General features: G+C 46.1%; 1 protein-coding gene across 3 annotated transcripts in view; it reads right to left on the bottom strand.

The window, feature by feature from the left end:
* Window positions 1-679: 679 nt before the first annotated feature.
* Window positions 680-16,760, bottom strand: part of FAM219A (family with sequence similarity 219 member A) — a 96,466-nt gene continuing 80,385 nt past the window's right edge. For 2 of the 3 annotated variants that reach the window (XM_039566882.1, XM_039566884.1), the window contains exons 3-6: window positions 15,396-15,498; window positions 11,438-11,518; window positions 11,053-11,107; window positions 680-9,883 (exon numbers count right to left, since the gene is read on the bottom strand). In XM_039566882.1, coding sequence (XP_039422816.1) covers window positions 9,725-9,883; window positions 11,053-11,107; window positions 11,438-11,518; window positions 15,396-15,498 — 398 coding nt within the window. In that variant the 3' untranslated portion in view covers window positions 680-9,724. The remainder of the gene's footprint in view (window positions 9,884-11,052; window positions 11,108-11,437; window positions 11,519-15,395; window positions 15,499-16,760) is intronic. The other variant, XM_039566883.1, reaches the window with a different exon arrangement.

Here is a 16,760-nt window from a genome sequence, read left to right as displayed (position 1 = left end):
AGCCAGGTTTAGGCTCTCCATCAGCCCCATTCCCTCCAGGGAGTCACTGGAAGGCTGGAAGTGGAGGGTGGATACTGCAGTGCCTATCCCTGCCCCAGCTCCCTGGCTTTGGAGAACCCTAGGGCACAGCTCTGGGGAGCACCACTCTGTGGAGATGTGGAGTCCAAGCCTCTCTTGTGAGGGTACTAATCCTGTACCAGATTTATTGCCAGCATGAGCCACTGGCCTCCATGGCTTGTCCTCTGTCCCTGGTGGCCCACAGGTTTTCCAGCTGCTGGCATTGGACTTTAAAATCAGGGCTTGGCTCCTGTGCCAACAGCTTTGAGGAGCAGAACAGCTGCAAGGCAGAAGAAAAGGTTATTTCACCCATTGGTGTTGTACAGTTAGAGCAGTTCTTTCTGCTTCTCGCAGGCCAGATGCAGGGGCTGGGTCCAGCCTTGTGTGCCTTCCTGCTGCCTTGGGGACTCGTGTTTCCCAAACGCTGGGGGCCAGTCTTGGAATATTTACCTCTGCCATTCACACAGCTCACAGCAGCCGCCGTTTCTGGCAGCCAGCAGGCCATGGTGTGAAGGCTGCACCCCTGGTTGCAGTACCTGTGACTGCTGGGGGCTCAGAGGAGCTGGTGAAGTCCACACGACCTTGCCCTGATTTGCTCCAGTGAAAAAAAAGGCTGTCAGGCTGGTTTTCATATGTATGCTTTTTAATATCATTAATTCCGTTACACTACACACAACCAGTAACAATGATAAATACTGCAATGGAAATGTTAAAAAAAAAATTATACACTTTTTTCATGTTTTTGAAAAAAACCCCCACATTTTAAAATAAATTAATGCATAAAACTGATGGTAGAAAAGAGAAAACCCAAAACAAACCATAACACAACTGATCTGTTTAAGGCAATACTCTACACAGACAGGAACAAAAGTACAACAGTGTGCTACATGATCTGAATGGGAAAAAAAGAAAAGAAAAGAAAACCCATACAAGATGCAGATTGATGCTTTGGGAATGAAAAAACTCCCAAAACCAGATAAAAAAAACAATGGCCAAGTTAAGTGCAGCATTAATACACTCTGCATGTCAAATGATTAGCAGGTTCCTAACAAGGACTAAGGTCAAGCTACAACAAATTTATCTTCCTAATTAAAAGGTTATTCAGGTCAAACCCTACATTTAACTCTATTTGCGTTTGGCTGTTTCAGCTATATTTCACTATATGCAAGGACAGCCAGAAATTCATCTCCTGCTCTTGAGATTAACACAAAGGTCGGGAGGTCTCCCATCCTGAAATGTATTTCCATTAAATAAATCCAAAAAGGATCTTGCTTTTGGTGACCCTGAAATGCCTCTCACCACCCCTTCCCCTGGGGCGCCAGGCACCACACAGGGAATGGAGAGCTGGAAGGCATTTGCTTAGGTTGATTTTTTTCCATGCTGAGGACACAAAATGGAAGTGCAGATTTGATCCGGACCAGGAGGAGTGCTGTTTTTCTGTCTGCCAGAAGTGTCCATCTGGAGCCTGCTGAAAGTATTTTGCCAGCGTGGAAGAAACCCATCCTGTACCCAGGCTCTGAATACAGGCAGGACATTTGCTATTAAGGTTGGTGCAAAGCTCCACACCTGCCTGGGCAGCCAATGAACCCCAATTATTAATGCAGCCCAGAACTTGGCCACTGGAAGATGGACAATAACTGTAATGCCAAAAAATCCCCCTCTCCCTCAAAAAAGAAAAGAAAAGGGACAGTAGCCACTTTCTGCCAACTTCCTCGGGTGGATCCCCATCAGCTGCCACCCATTCAAGATTGGCAGTGCCAGATCTCACCAGCAATGACCCAGTATATTCCCAGTAAGGTGCATGTCTGCAAGGTGCTGCTGGGGGCAAAGAAACTTCTTGGGACATGATTAGAGCCTCCTGTACTGCCCTGCTAGAGTGCGTGGGAAGGAAGCCATGGTACGTACACAAGGAAAGAAACCCAACTGGAATCACTAGATTTGTGATGACCAATAACTGTCTGGGTTGCCTTGGGTTTGGGTGGGAAAGGGGGATGCAGAACTGGGCTGAGAATCACTTTGGTGCAACTGCCTCTGATGCTCATCACTAGTGCATGGGGGCAGGGGGAGGAAAGGCGACGGCTGCTTTGAGAAAAGGGGAGTGGAAGGAGGACGTGTGTGCAATATAACAAGGCTTGCGATTCTAGGACTAACCACTGGACACGGATACCGAAGATTACCTGTGAAAACTAGCTATCCTTCTACTGCTGCTGCTCCTTCCCCAACTTCCTGGTCTGATTCTCCTTCAGTTTGGGAAGCCATGGCTGTTCGGCATGATGGCCAGCGCTGACCCTCCCACCCCAGTCCTCGCTCAGCTCATGGGGTGACTCTGCTACAGGTTGGACAATGAGGTCTGGAAATCACGTCAGGCATAGACCGGCTCTGCGTGCCAGCCAGCACCTGCTTTCAGACCCTTCAGAAACCTATTTAAATGGCAGCTCATCTCCCTTATTAAACTGAAGGTTTAATAACCTCTGTGGAAGGAGTAAAAATGGTTTAAAAAGTGCAAAAAGGGGAGGGGAAAAACCCAACTTTCTGAATTGTCTCCCCTGCAAAGACTTCATCCTACACCAGAGTCTTTCTCTTGGCAGAACTACAGTCCCACCAGTGTCTCAGTGCCCTGCCCCAGTGCATCAGGAGCAGAACCAACAGGCTCTCCACCAGGGCCTCTGCTGCAGGACTCCAACCCACACTAGGAGCATGTGGGCTGGCAGGTCTGGGACCCAGTCTGCAGACCTGGACCCACAGCACTGAGGCCAGGAGGGTGAAGGCATCCGGCTTGGTGGGCTGGATCTCACCAGGTTTTGCATGAACCTGGTGAATCCTCAGCCCCACAGCCTTCATGTGGGTGAAGAGAAATCCCAGCCTCCTATCTGACTCTCATCCCATCACATTCACTGACCTACAGCTGGCCTGACTTTTGCTTGGGGTTTGTCTTAGGACAGAAGCAGCCACACACTGAACACAGCTGCTACTGCAGCATCTCCATGCAAAGAAACTGAACAAACAAATCTGTGAACTGGGGATGGATATGAAGGTCTGTCATGAAGAGTCCTTGCCCAAGTTTTTCAGCTCTTTCCGTGTGTCTGTATTATATCTCTCAACAAACTGTGTCTCCCAAATCATGGAAGCTTGAGGAAGGTGGGTAACAAATGGAGTTGCAGCTTATTTAGGTTGCAGAAGCAAGAAGGCAGTGTGTGTGAACAGGAGTGCTTCCCAGAGAGCGTACCTGGGACAGCTGCATGGGCAGCTAGAGGAGAAGTGCTGCTCTGGGAGGGTAAATATCTCAGCAGCTATGGGACTTAGCATGGACTTTTAGTGGCCTTTTCCTGGTGCCTGCTGCTCTGCTTTCCAGTGACAGTGTGAGTCACATTTTAATAAGGTTTATTTTGTACCTTCCACTCCCTGATCCAGTCCCACCACCTGTATCACCATTTGTTATTATGGAAATGCCTCCACAGGCCAAGCACCATCAGTGAGGTGGGCACTTTCCAGGAGCAAATCCTTCTTTTGCTGGAGCAGCTTTTTAGAGAAAGTAAAAGGCTCCAAGTCACCACCAGTGGCAAATGGGTCTGTAAAGCAATGGGAGAAGCTGCTCTCCAGAAGCACCAGGGAAAGCTGCTACCTGTCCTGATAATGTCTGTGCTGCTCTGTGACATGGCTTGCTGCATGCTTCTGTGGGCCATGGGGCTGTGCTCTGTGTCATCTCAGTCAGTCCCAGCCTTTGACTCCCTAGCAAGCTGTGAAAGTAGTGCTCAGCCAGGCAGCATTCAGCTGCTGTCATCCTGGGTCTGCCAGCAATGTCAAGTGGGGCAAAGGAAGGGATGGAGCTGTAATTTTTGGGAAGCAATGTGACAGCTCAGCTGCATAATACAGGAAGTTAAAATATGGACCACAACCCCTGTGAGAAACCTCCACTGACCTTCTGTAGATAATCCCAGGCCACAACACCTCCCTCTGTGCTAAATTCCTGGCCCCTCTGCTTCAGGTCTTGTGTGGTTCTGTAACAAAGGTGGGTTTGTCTGATGAGATGTGGTTTGGAGCAATCTCTCTCACAGCTGAGCCTTGAAAGGAAGTGACAAGTATGCCTAGAGGTGAAAAGCAGCTTAAAATGAAGACCTTCCCATGCCTTCCCAGTTAGCCCTGTGGCACTGCTCCTCTATGCAGATGTTGCTTTTGAACAGGCAGCCCAAGCTTGCTGAGCCAAGCAGCAGCGAGGTGCCAAAGCCTATGGCATTCTAAGTAAGTGGCAATACCCCAGGTGGGTTTGAAGTGAGAATGGAAAAGGAAAGGAGGAGCCCAGGCAGAACCACCAGTTTAAAGGCTAAGAGGATCATATGGTTGCTAAAAGCAAGAGCATGAAACTGCCATGGGAGTATCCCAAAAAATGAGCCTTGCAATCCTCTGTTCCCCTTCATCACTACTCGCCATCCCAAGTTGCACTTCCAAATTCCTTAATTCTGCTATCAGTGGATGGTGCTGTTGGGCCACCAAATCTTTGTACATGTTCCCTGTAGGAGCAGGCAAACTCAGAAGCCAGTTGTGCAAGAGTCAGCTGCCAAGTAACTGAGTAACATATCCTTGACAAACATCTTTCTCCAAAGATGTTTAACCTCTGTACTAACCTCCACCCCGCTGCCTTCTGGAATGTGTGAGCAACATCAGAAGAGGGTAAACAGAGGGAAAGAAGAGTAGTACTTTGAAAATAGGAATTAAATTTCTAGAGCATGGTATTTACATCCTGCTTGTAGATCTGTCCTATCAATGCTGCCTCTCACATTTGGCAATATCCATGCAGGGTGATGCTAGCACTTTAGGAAGGCAGGTTTCTCCCATGTGCTGCAGAAGGGAATGGACATCAAAAAGGGATGTGACTTGCCTGAGGTTAGAGCAAATACCAACAGCAGCAAGGACCCCTGATCTAATTTCTGTGCTCTAACAGTCCAGCAGACCCACCAGGGTTGTATCTGGCTGCAGCACCAGCTCAGGGACAGGGTGTTTCTGGTGTGTACATCTGAAAGCAAGATTTGCTCCCTGCTAGCATCAGCACTGCACTGAGACAGAGTAACTCAGACAACTGGGATCTGCCCTAGGCCACGACAGCACTTGGCAATCTTTCTAGTTACTGCTTGTTTTCCTTTTCCTGTTTTCCATCTGTTGCCCAGCTGGGTCCTTCCTTTCTTCAAAAGCATCTTCATGTTTCTGTTGAGTCACACACAGGACACTGCATTTTCAAGCCTCCTGCAGTCTCCTGCACAGCCTGCAGGCCAGCCCAGGGTCAGACTGTGCATGGAAAGGAAAGGATTCTGCTCAGGATTGCAGACCCGTGTGTCAGCCAGCAAACTGCTGAACACAGTGGGTGCCTCCTTTTGGGACAAGTGCTGGTGAGACAAACCAGAAGGAGCTGAGTCCATCCTGTCCATGGGGAAGCTGTCTTGAAGCCCCTTTCAAAGTCCACACAGCAATGGTCACCTGCTTTTGCAGTTGCAATCTGCAGGCAGGACAGCCAGAAGAGCATAGCACACCCAGCGGCCAACCACACGTGTTAGGGACAGACAGGCAGCAATGTCAGATATCATCCAGTGGCTCTTCCAAGGGTTGACTTTAAGATGTGTCTGATAAGATATCAAATGAGCCTTCAGGATGGGCATCAGCCTCCTTTCAGCCGAAGTTTATTTACAAACACCAGAAAACGAGACATGACTATGCTATCTACAGACCCTCCTCCAGACTAGGACAATGTTCCTCCTCACAAAGACATCTGGAAATGTGGAGTTTGGAGACCGGAGAGATGGAACAGAGTGCTGAGACCCTGGAGTTCAAATCCAGCTCACATTAAAGTATACTATCTGATATTTTATCAGATTAACATCTGATAAAAGAAAAGGATTTGCTTACACTTAGGTAATTTGGTGACTGACATTACATAAAATCCTAACAAAAACCCAGTCTGGCTTTATGAGGCATCAAATGCAAATTCCTTTGTGGAGGCACCAGCATCAATATCTTTACATCCTGTTTGCATGGTAATTTAGATAGACAGTGATGAAGCATTTCATACTCCATGGTGTTCCTCTCCTTGGTTCTCTGTACAACTTTGGATTGAAAATGTGGCCTGAGAGGGCCATCTTGTTTGGTGCCAAGACTGGGGGAAGGAACAATTTTCTTTCTTGCATGCCACCTGCATTTAGGAGAGCATCCAGCAGCTCTGTAGATTTTGTAAAAATGCTGCAACAGAGAGTCAGAGTCTGTGCTCTTTCCTTCTGCCTTCTCCTGGCCATGGTGGCAGAGACTGGTCTAAGGAGAGCAGTGCCAGAATAGCTATCTATCTCCACACCTTCCCAGGAAATCACCACAGCATAACCTCCAACAAGGGCTGCTTGAGCAGAGAGGCTGGATCAGATGATCCCACTGTGGCCCCTTCCAGCCTTACCCATTCTGTGACGCTGAGGGCATAAGGAAAACCTGCTGGCTTAAGCAAAGGTCTGAACATGAGACCAAACAGCCTCATCTGTAGTTGATACATACCAATGGGCAGTCCTGAAAATTCCATAATGAGCCAACAAACATGCTTCATGGTAATAATCTGCTGAAGGGGCTGCAGTTCAGAATGGTTAGTGTTCAGTTTTCTATGACAGCCACATGTGCATTGCCTTAAGCCACTCAGCCTTTCTGGTAACGACCCTACACAGGTAACTACTTTTCCCCACCCTTTCTACATTATTCCCCTAATAAAATATATGAACACAAAGCATAGAGAGGAGAAGCCAAAAAATTGCCATTTTATGGTCCTGTACTGTCATGCCAAACCAACTATTTGTGCAACCAACTCCTTCTGCGCACAGGCAAAAACACTTGGGTTGTGCTTCAGTTTGTATTTGGAGGAAGCACCAGCTGTAACATTTGAATTCATCTCCCTCCTTCCCTAAAAGGTTGTGCTAGAAGCAGATGCACATCACAAAATGAAGAGGGCAGAAGACAGTTGGAGGCTTGGGGAATGCCTCAGGGCACATGGCAGGCAGAAACCAGCAACAGGGGCAATAAAAGGACTTGGTCATGGTGCCATGGGATAGTGGGTGTCATAGAATCACTCAGATTGGAAAAAGACCTTGAAGATCATAGAATCCAACTGTTAACCCAGCACTGCCAAGTCCACTAAGTGGAATTCTGTCCCTCAGAGGAGAGGTGTTAACCCTGGAGGATAACAGTGCCAGCAAGCACATTCTTAGACTGAACAGGATGGTGCTTGGTTATGGCTGGACCCAGCGACCTTAAGGGTGTTTTCCAACCTAGACGATGGCATGATTCTATGATAGCAGCATGATGGAGACCTTTGGGACGAGCAGTCCTCAGTGGCTGGCCCAGATGAAGAGATGGCTTCTTGGTCTAGCAGGCACTCCAAAATGCTCCGATCTCCTGAGCAAGGGCTGTGGGAAAGGCTGAGCGTGTGCAGCCTGGCTGGAAGGCACAGAGCAGTCTCAGGAGGATAAATGTGATGAAGACATTCCATGGTACCAGTGCTGAACTGCAAAGTCCCTCTCCAGAAGAGTGAAGATTTAGAGAGCCTTGGTCATGTCCTATAGGATTTGGTTTGACCATGGTATTTCTATTAAGTTATAACTACATTACTCATTTTAAAAAAAAGACTCCTTAAGGAATGTTTTTCCCCTTTATCTTTTTCTCTACTCTCTACTTCCCTCACCTCCAGACAACTTGATTACCTCAACCTGAGTTGTATTTTGGAGATATTCCCCCTCAGCACTATCAGGTGGTGAGAAAATGAGAATTCACTTAAGGAACACTATACCTACAGGAGCTGGCAAGTTAACCATCACTTCTGCATGAAGAGGCAGAGATGCTCAGTAAACAACACCATTCAAGTCCTCTTTCTGTGGCCTGGAACCAGGGTGGCAGCGTGCTGTTTTAGGGAAAGGGGAGAAGCACAGCTTTAAAAGTTGTCAGTACTATCCAGTGAATAGTAAAGCCCAGGAATTTTGTGTGCCTGCTCTTTTACTCCCACTGTGGCTGGTATCAAGCTTTGTACTGCACAGAGTGAATCCCCAGGATGTTAAATAAATCTCCTGCTAATTATGAATAGGACTTCTTAAAGACTCAGCTCACTTCATACAGATTTCAGATGGGGGATCTGTCTGTTGTGGTGCAGCTCAGGCTCTGCTTTGTGACTCAGGAATTCAGAACTGCCCTCATTTTTTTCCTTTCCCAGGCTACAAAGCAGGTGATGACCCAAGGCAGGTGGTCCTTCCTCCTGAAAGGCCAGGAAAACACAAGAATTGTGCCTGTGGCAAAAGATTTCAACACTGAGAAAAATGCCAGCCCATCCCTTGCATATGCTGAAGCCAGCAGTGTAAGACCGGCCAGTGAGAGGACATGTTTCCTAATTCCGGAAGTGATTCTGCATTAAAAACAATCTGCTGGTGAACTGGCAGCTCCACCCAGCAACCTAATGTAACAGGTTCCCTAACTTTTCACCAAATAAAACACAACTACTCCTGACAAGGGACAGCTGTAACATAGACCACATCTGGCTCACAAGTGGGCAGATAGGGGGTGAACAGCAGTTTCCTGTCATGGGCATCTTTCAGCTGAAGCTGTTCATAAGTCTGCTGTTGCTGAAAATTTCTCTCAAGTCTGACCCCACTGCACTGATGACTTCAGCATTAATGAGTCTCTTCCACAGGCAGCCAGAGACACAGTGTCAAGAGAATATCAAGAGTCAAGCATTGTTAAAATGTGCTTTCTCCAACTAGCTTTTCCAGCACTGTCATTCAGGCTGTACATCTCTAGTCCTGACTTATGCAGGATTCACTTCTTCTCAGTTGAACAAAGTTTAAGATTTTTGGAAAGAGATGGGTTGCACAGGGTTTAAATACAGGCTGAAGTCAGAATACGTGACTGAACTGAACTCACGAGTATGGTTGGTATTCCTGGGCAAGGAGCAAATCCCTGAAGTGCATGGATGGATTGCAGATCGAATCTGATGTGTTTGGTGGTAATTTAATGTGGTGCTAAGAGTAGATTGCATTGGCTATGTGACACAACAGCTCTAGCTAGTATTGACTCACAGTGAAATGTCACCTGTTTGTCCCTTTTGCAAGTGAATGAATTGTGTCATGCTAGTCCTGGCTAGCCTTGCCATAAGAAAGGATGCCCTGGTCCGTCCCCATTCCTGTGCCCCAGTTATAGTATCATTTTGGTTATGCAAATGAAACAGGTTTAGTGAATGAATTAAGAACTGACTTCCTCTCATTGGTAAAACACTTTGATACCTCCAACTTGCCCTTATCTTGCAGATGGATTGGTTTCAGTGGGCAGGATTACCTGAAGTCCCAACTGACCTTTCCCATTCTGAAAAAAAGACACTTTACAAAATATCCCCAGTGCCTAAACAAACCAAGGAGGTATCTCTGGACCCCTCTGCATTCGCTCTCCAGATCAGTCAGTTCTGCCAGGCACTGCCTGGCACTTTGAGCAACTTGTCTTTTGTTTTACCATAGCTTAAAATAAGTTATCAACCAATCATAAAATGAATTTTTTGGTTTCTCCTGGCTCCATGAACACAAAGAGGTGCACGTCCTACCATAGGAGGAAGCAATGGCTGTTAAGTTTTACAGTTATAGTGGAAAGCACTGATCACAGCCTGCCGGCCTCACTACTGGATGTGACAGGCGGTGGAGGAGGTGGCTTGGCAACACATGCAGGTGGGGTTGACCGATTTAGGGGGGATTAAGTCGAGGTCCTCGTCATCTGGGATCTCATCTAACCGGTACCCATCCTTTAGCAGCTGGATGTTCAAGTCTTGGTTGATCTGCTACAGACAAAGAGACAAACAGTCAAACACTTGGGACTTCTTACTTCTGGTGGTCAGAAGAGAAGAAGGTCCCCTATTCTGGAATGTATTTCCCCATCATCAACAGTGCCCCACTAATGAAACAGTCCTAGTTTTTGACCTCAGGTGAGGGGAAGGTACTAGGGTACTAGCTTCTTCCAGAATAGGAGTATCTAGAGTGAGGTACATTATATTTGGTACATTATTTTTTTCTGGAATAATTTTTTCCTGACAACAAGCCCTCAGTTAAAGTAATGTAATAATAGTATTTACTGGCAGATGGGCAGTCTCCTCTCTCAGTCTGGGCCACACTATAGCAGTTAAAAGATGGTAAAGTTTGGCTGTGTAATCTCAGATTCAAGTGCTGCCCTAACTGGGTCTGTGTAAACAACCCTTCATCAGGGCACAGAAACAGCTCAGATCATCTGATACAGTCACTGCTCTTGGCTGCTTCCCAGGGTTTCAGAGGTATTTTATCCAAGGAAGAGATAAAAGTTCTGAGCAGTTTGTGGGCAGAATGGCTGCTCAGCACCCTGGATGCAAAATCCTGCAGAAGCAGTAGCCAGAGGCCGAGCAACAAATTCATGAGAGTTTGGGAATATAATCAGAAACAATGCAGAAGGACTAACAAGACTGAGCTTCCTGCCTTTTCTCTTTGAAAGGGCAAGAGTTCATATCTGCAAGTCCTCTCTGGAATTTCTGCTTGCTCCAAGTAAACACACACTGGATGACCCTGACCACTTCAATAACTGGAAATCACAGCACACCCTCAGATCCTTTATTTGTGTCCTTGGCATGCATACAGTTGCTGAGCTGCCATGGCAGACAAGACGATGCTTTTGCACCTCATGGATCACTGCAAGACTAAGCAAAATGAGAGAAAGTTTGAGTGAAACCAAAGGTAGCTGTGAAAACTGCTGATGGGAAGATCTCTGTGCCATGGCAGTGAGGATATGGAGCCAACTGGATCACCAGGGAAGAAAGCAACATGACACAGTTTCTGCCATGGCCCCTTCCAGAGTCACAGAGTCTATACCACTACTAATTTTGTTGTGTTGCCATTTCTGCCTGTGCAAGGCCCCTCTGAGCCATTTCTGGCCACTCTGTTATTCACATTCATGGCAAGGATGGCAGGAGAGAGTATAACTCACCTCAGCAGATGAGTATCCCGAGGAGGAATATCTGGACATATCAAAGTCATCATCACTGCAGGGAAGTACAAGATACAGCAAAGAAGGAATTGGTTAGATGAGACCTGTATTCCCCACTTAGTCCTATCTTTCTTGTGCCATGAAACTGTTCTTGAGGCACAGAGAAGTTACATCAAGGAATCCTGTAGAGAAGCCTTCATCTGTGACCCTCCGATCTTTCTATCACAGTGCCCTCTACTCACAGCTCCTCTCACTTGTTCTCACACTGAGACCCATTACAGCACAGGTCAGAGGGAACAGTGGAGGGAAGAGTGTGAGTGCTGCCCTCTGGCATGAAAACTTGCTTAGGCTGTCATGTATATAATCTTTTTAACCTTTTGCATACCTGTCTGTATCCAGGGCTACCAGGGGCTTTTCATCGGGACTCTGGTCTAGCGACGAGTAGCCCTTATTGGGAACGACGAGCCTGAAATAATTAAATGTTGTCCATTAACCACACAGTAAAGCTCAGCAGCACACACTGCCTAGGGTAAAGCTGTATGATAGTTGGCTTTCCCCATTTCCCTTCTTTGCAAGCCCTCACTTATTGATGAAGATGTTTAAATGGGTGCAATTCAGAGGGAGCGAGCTGTGTCTCTGGGTAGCCTACAGTAGTTTCACAGGGATAAACACTGGGCAGGCTTTGGGAACATACTCCCCCCGGAAGAAAAAAAAAATTGGGACACTCTGCACTTCATTCTGGTGAACCTGTCTGGCTAGGACTGCTTGTCGTATCAGATTGCTCATTTTTGTGTTGCCTTTTTTTTCCTGGCAAGGGTACCTGACACTAGCAGTAAGTACACAGGAGAAGGAGTACACAGGGGAAGGCAGAGGCTCAGCGATCCCACTGTTCTGCTATTGGAGATCAGGAATATGATGTGGTCTCTCTTTCTGAGTCCCTATCCAGGACCCTGGCAACACAACACTTCTGAGATCTCAGTCCTAAATTTAGTTATATTAGAAATATGAGCTGGTGTGCCCAGCATAAGAGACCAGTCAGACCAGCACGTTTTGAACTCCATTTTTTTTGTGATGACTTTCACTTAATCAGAAATGTTACAAAGGCTGTAGGATGACTCTGCACCTTTAATTGCCTGGGAGAGTTTGTGAAATGGAATGTAGGCTTCAGAACTTCTAGGATAAGGAAAATGTGTTAATACAATGGTTTCTTGTTCACATCAGAGTTCTTTCATCCAAAAAAACTGCAAAACTACTTTGGTTCACATTTAAATTAAGATTAACTAAACCAAGCAAATGGAGTAAGATTCTTTGTTCAGCAGGTAGGAACCATAAGAGTGACAAAAATCTTCTCATTCAATGAGATAACTCAGGTTTTCTTCCAAGCGGTCTTTAACAACACACCATGATGCACAATGATGCTTCACTAGGAGTGTAAGAAATGAAAATCCAAAGATGATAATCCATGTCATCTGTGCTCCCAACTCTCTAACTGCCCGAAATGCTTTTCTGCTTCTGTGCAGAAAATTGCAGCAAGCCATTAATAATTTTAGAAATAAGAACTCCTGGCAAGCACTGTCAGTGGGCAGGCTCAGGGAGAGTAAGATACATCAAATCCTATAACAAAGCAGATACATAGGTTCACAATTAGTTATATTTTCTTACTGTGTCAATTGAAACATAAATAAGTTAATTTAAAACCTAATGCAGAATTTCCAAAGTGCTGCACCAGGGGACTGGAGAAAATGGGATCTACTTGCAAAATTCAGTAGCCCTTCTCGCAGAAAGGGGACAGTCCTTCTGCTCCTGAGGTATGTAGGCAGGAACTCAAGAAGCAAAGATGTCTGGAACTGAACCTGAGATTTGGCAGCACAAGTTTGCCCATACAGATATCAGAAATACTGACTCCCATTTTCACTCTCCAGTTTCCAGTCCCTGCTCCATATATACTCATTGACAGTTGTGATTAAATCATCAGTGAACAAAGCACTCTCAGAGGATTTAGGAGGAGAATGCTGTGGTGATATTTACTTGATGAAAAAATCCCACTACATCTTCTTCTTGAGAAATGCCTTTTTTCTAAATAATAAAAATCTTCAATTTAACTGTAACAGGCAAAAATTGTTACAGTGTCTCTGCCCCTGATTTAAGTCTTTCCCTCACATCCTGATGGTCCTTACTTTCACTTCCCACTGTCCTTGAAATAAAGTTGGGTAGCAGTGGTAGCTGCTTTCATCTGCAGCTGTCCCAGTATGAGCTTCTTGTCTTTGTGTTTTTGCTCACTTGAAGCAACACAAGTTGGAACACAAATTCCAAGTTTAGGTCATCCTGAGTGGACTGTAGTACCATCCAGCCATGTCCAAGTGTGTGGATGGTGTTGTGGCCTCCGTGCTCATAGGAAGAGTGCAGAATCAGCCCTACCTTGTTCACATTTAATTTGCTTTTACAGAGACTGAGAGTGTTATGGATCCAATTACTCTCACCTGTAAGGCTGGCTGCACCCTTGTCCCAGAAGAGGACTGAATGGTGAAGGCAACCTTGTACTTGTACTAGAGGCTGGATGTCAGAAATCCACAGGGATAATACAGAATAACAGAGGCCTTGGGGAAGAAGGACAAGGTGGAATAGAGACTAGGAGAGGCAAAGCACAAAGGAAAATGTATTTGATGAGAAGAGCAGAACTGTCAAAAAGGGGAAAATGGCTTTAGCTTATTCTCCTGCAGAGACCTGAGGAAGCCAACAGTTCAGACTTAAATCATAACCTGCAAGTTTTGCAGTGTATCCTCCTGGACTATATCCCATTATACTGCAACCATTACCCTGTGAAAAGCTGCTTGAACGAGCTTGTGGCATTTCTGCCTTGCTGGTGTTGCCCTGTCTGTGGCAAGACAGACTGAACCATTCAGAGGTGTTCAGATGTCCTTAAGTGAAAAGAAACTGAGCTGGCTGTTTGAAATCTTTTGTCAGTAGGTGTCACTGCTCTGCTCTTTCCATCGGCAGATTGGAAATAACAACCACTCCATGGAAAATGCACTCATGTTATAGGTAGATACCTCTATTTATCCCATCTTCTCTCCTTTATTATCTTCCTCCACTGATTTCTGTGTTCCTAACCTCTCAAGCAGCAAATCTGCTACCATTCCTCTCAGGATGCTAGCTTGCAGCCTACTGCCAAAAGAAAACAAGTTTTTCCAGCATGTACTTGGAAGATAAGGAGGAACAGTGGGCCTGGAAAACCAGCTGAGCACAGTTCCTGAGTTTCTTGCTGCCATGAAGGGTCTGGCTCTTTTATATGGCGTCAACACCCAAACACAGAGAGGAAGCAATGCAGCATATTCCAGCCACATTTCAGGGGCTTACAACTAAAAGTTGACAGGGTCCTGCCAGGATTTATTACTAATATTTTGTGTCTGGAGAATTAGTGTGAACAAGAAATCTCATCTCTCAGATGCATTGCATATAGAGAGGCACTGACCTGCAGCTCCTATTCAGTTTAATATATGGTAATCAAGGCAACTTTCCCATTCATCAGTAAATATCCAGCATTCTGCAGATTCTTCTGTCATTTTAAGTGAGGTGCTCCACTAAAAACTGCCACCTTTCTAGTGGCATGCAAAGCATGCAATTCTGTGGGTTCATGAGGTTTCCTCCCTTCTGAACATAGGTAACTAATACATTGGCGTACTGAAGTTTGCATGGAAAAAAATAAAAATACTCTAAAATAAAATATTCAGCTCGGAATGTCCTTGTTTACAGCAGGTTGTAGCACTGCCTGATACTGTCTTACAGAGCTCTTCCAAAGCATCTCCAGCAAAGTGTGACCATGCTGTTCCAAGGGTGGAGGAGATGTATAGCAAGGCACACAGAGATGGATTATTTACAAGCCTCCACTAAATCCATCAGGAGGGGAAGGGGTCACCATCAAAAAGGAGCAGTGGAACTTACTGTGACAAAAGCAACCAAGGCAGAGCTATGCTCTGAACCAATGTGTGTTTCATGAAGCAACACTGCTCCTCTCCCACTGGCAGGATTAGGTGTTACATGAGACTACCCAGAACCTGTAGGATGGCCCTATCAACCCCTTGATTTCAACCAGGCTGGGCTACCTCTGCATTCTACAGGCTGCACTGCCACTGGTCCTGGGCTCAGCTGCCCTGCATCTTCCCAGGGCCTGGGATGCAACACAGCACAGAGCATTTGGGCCCGCCAGCTCCAGGAAGGGCCATCATTGCTCTCGCAGTGTGTCTGGCAGTAGGCAAAAGCAATGAACACAGTCCTTGACCACCCCAGGGCCATTAGGGATTGCAGCTCAGAGCACAGCTACCAGTACTTTTCCAGTCCTTTACCTTGTTCGTGCCATCACATTGTTCTTCTTGGGCTGCTGATTAACTGGGCTTCCCATGTTGCCATTCTTCAGGGAGCCCTTCCGAGCCAGCTCCCTCTGCTTTTCTGCACAGAAGATAGGAAAGGGAAAAGCAAAATTAGAGCAACAGCCTGGATGGCCACCATAATGCTGAAGAAACCCAGATCTGATAGTGGCAAAAGGCACAGCAGAATTAACAGCAAAGGACATGACCTTGCCGTCTCTTACAGAGGGACGCTGCAAAGGCCAGATGAGCTGTGTCCCACTTTCTCTAAGGTCACCAGACCTATCTACCTTCACTCATAGCAACTTGTTGGCAGCAACACACTAAAATCTTGGTCTCCAAGACCCTAAGGTCTTGGACCTTCTGGATGAAACCCAGCTGAGGCAGACAAAGGGCAGAGACCTTGTCCCTGTCTGCAGCTGGTTGCTGCATGGACCCCAGTACTGTGCTGTACTAATATGGCTCTGCCTCCAGCAGGGATGGGAACCCAGGGATGGATAAAAATTGATGTTAAATTTTCTGATTTGAAATTCTTCCCTGTTTCCTCTGGAAGATCAGTTGTGTTGAGTTACCTGCTAGTCACAAAAGTTGAGCTAACCACCCCAATCTCATCCTGCAATGGCAGGCAAGGCTTGTATGGAAATGCTGAGCATGGGGCCAGTAACGTAGGAATGAAACCAGTTAAAAAAAAATTCTCCAGAGTGTGAGAAAATGCTGGAAACTACTTTTGTGGCATGCCTGAATAACAGGTATACCAGGCTGCTTGCTGAGGAACCTGAATAGTGAATATGTTTTGCTTCTGCTTCCCCTACAATGTGTGAATTCTGGTGGTCGGTATTTTTGTTATTGTTGTTGTTTTGCTATTTTCTTTTGCAAATTTTATTTCCCCTTGGAGAGAAAAGCAGCTTTTCTCACTTACTGTGGAAAAGCAGCATGCTTCTGTGGTGTACAAGTTCAAGGTGGCCCAACACTTTCCCTTCCCCACAAGTCAGAGCAGGGGGACATAGGTCCAAGACTCCCCTTGAGGGAGAAATAAGCAGCAGAGATGCCTAGAGATTGTGATGCTGAGGAACATGGAGAGAAGAGTACATACACCTACAAACCATACCCAGCCTGCTCCTGCTGACAGCAGAGGTGAATAAATGCTCATGGAACTTGGCAGGAAAAGGACTGGATTAATAACTCACTCTGGCGTGAGCAACTAAGAGACTGATTCAGTATTGAAATCAAAACCTTAAATCAGAGAATTTCTCAGTATGGAACTTGCAAATGCATTGGTTACCTCTGACTCCAGAATAAAAGGCTAATATTTTGCAGGCTACATGAATTTTGCTGTTCAGAGAG

Source organism: Corvus cornix, chromosome Z (genome assembly GCF_000738735.6).
Source record: "Corvus cornix cornix isolate S_Up_H32 chromosome Z, ASM73873v5, whole genome shotgun sequence".
Lineage (NCBI taxonomy): Eukaryota > Metazoa > Chordata > Aves > Passeriformes > Corvidae > Corvus > Corvus cornix.
Note: the sequence above shows the minus strand (reverse complement) of the source record. Positions and strands in the feature narration are given on the sequence as shown.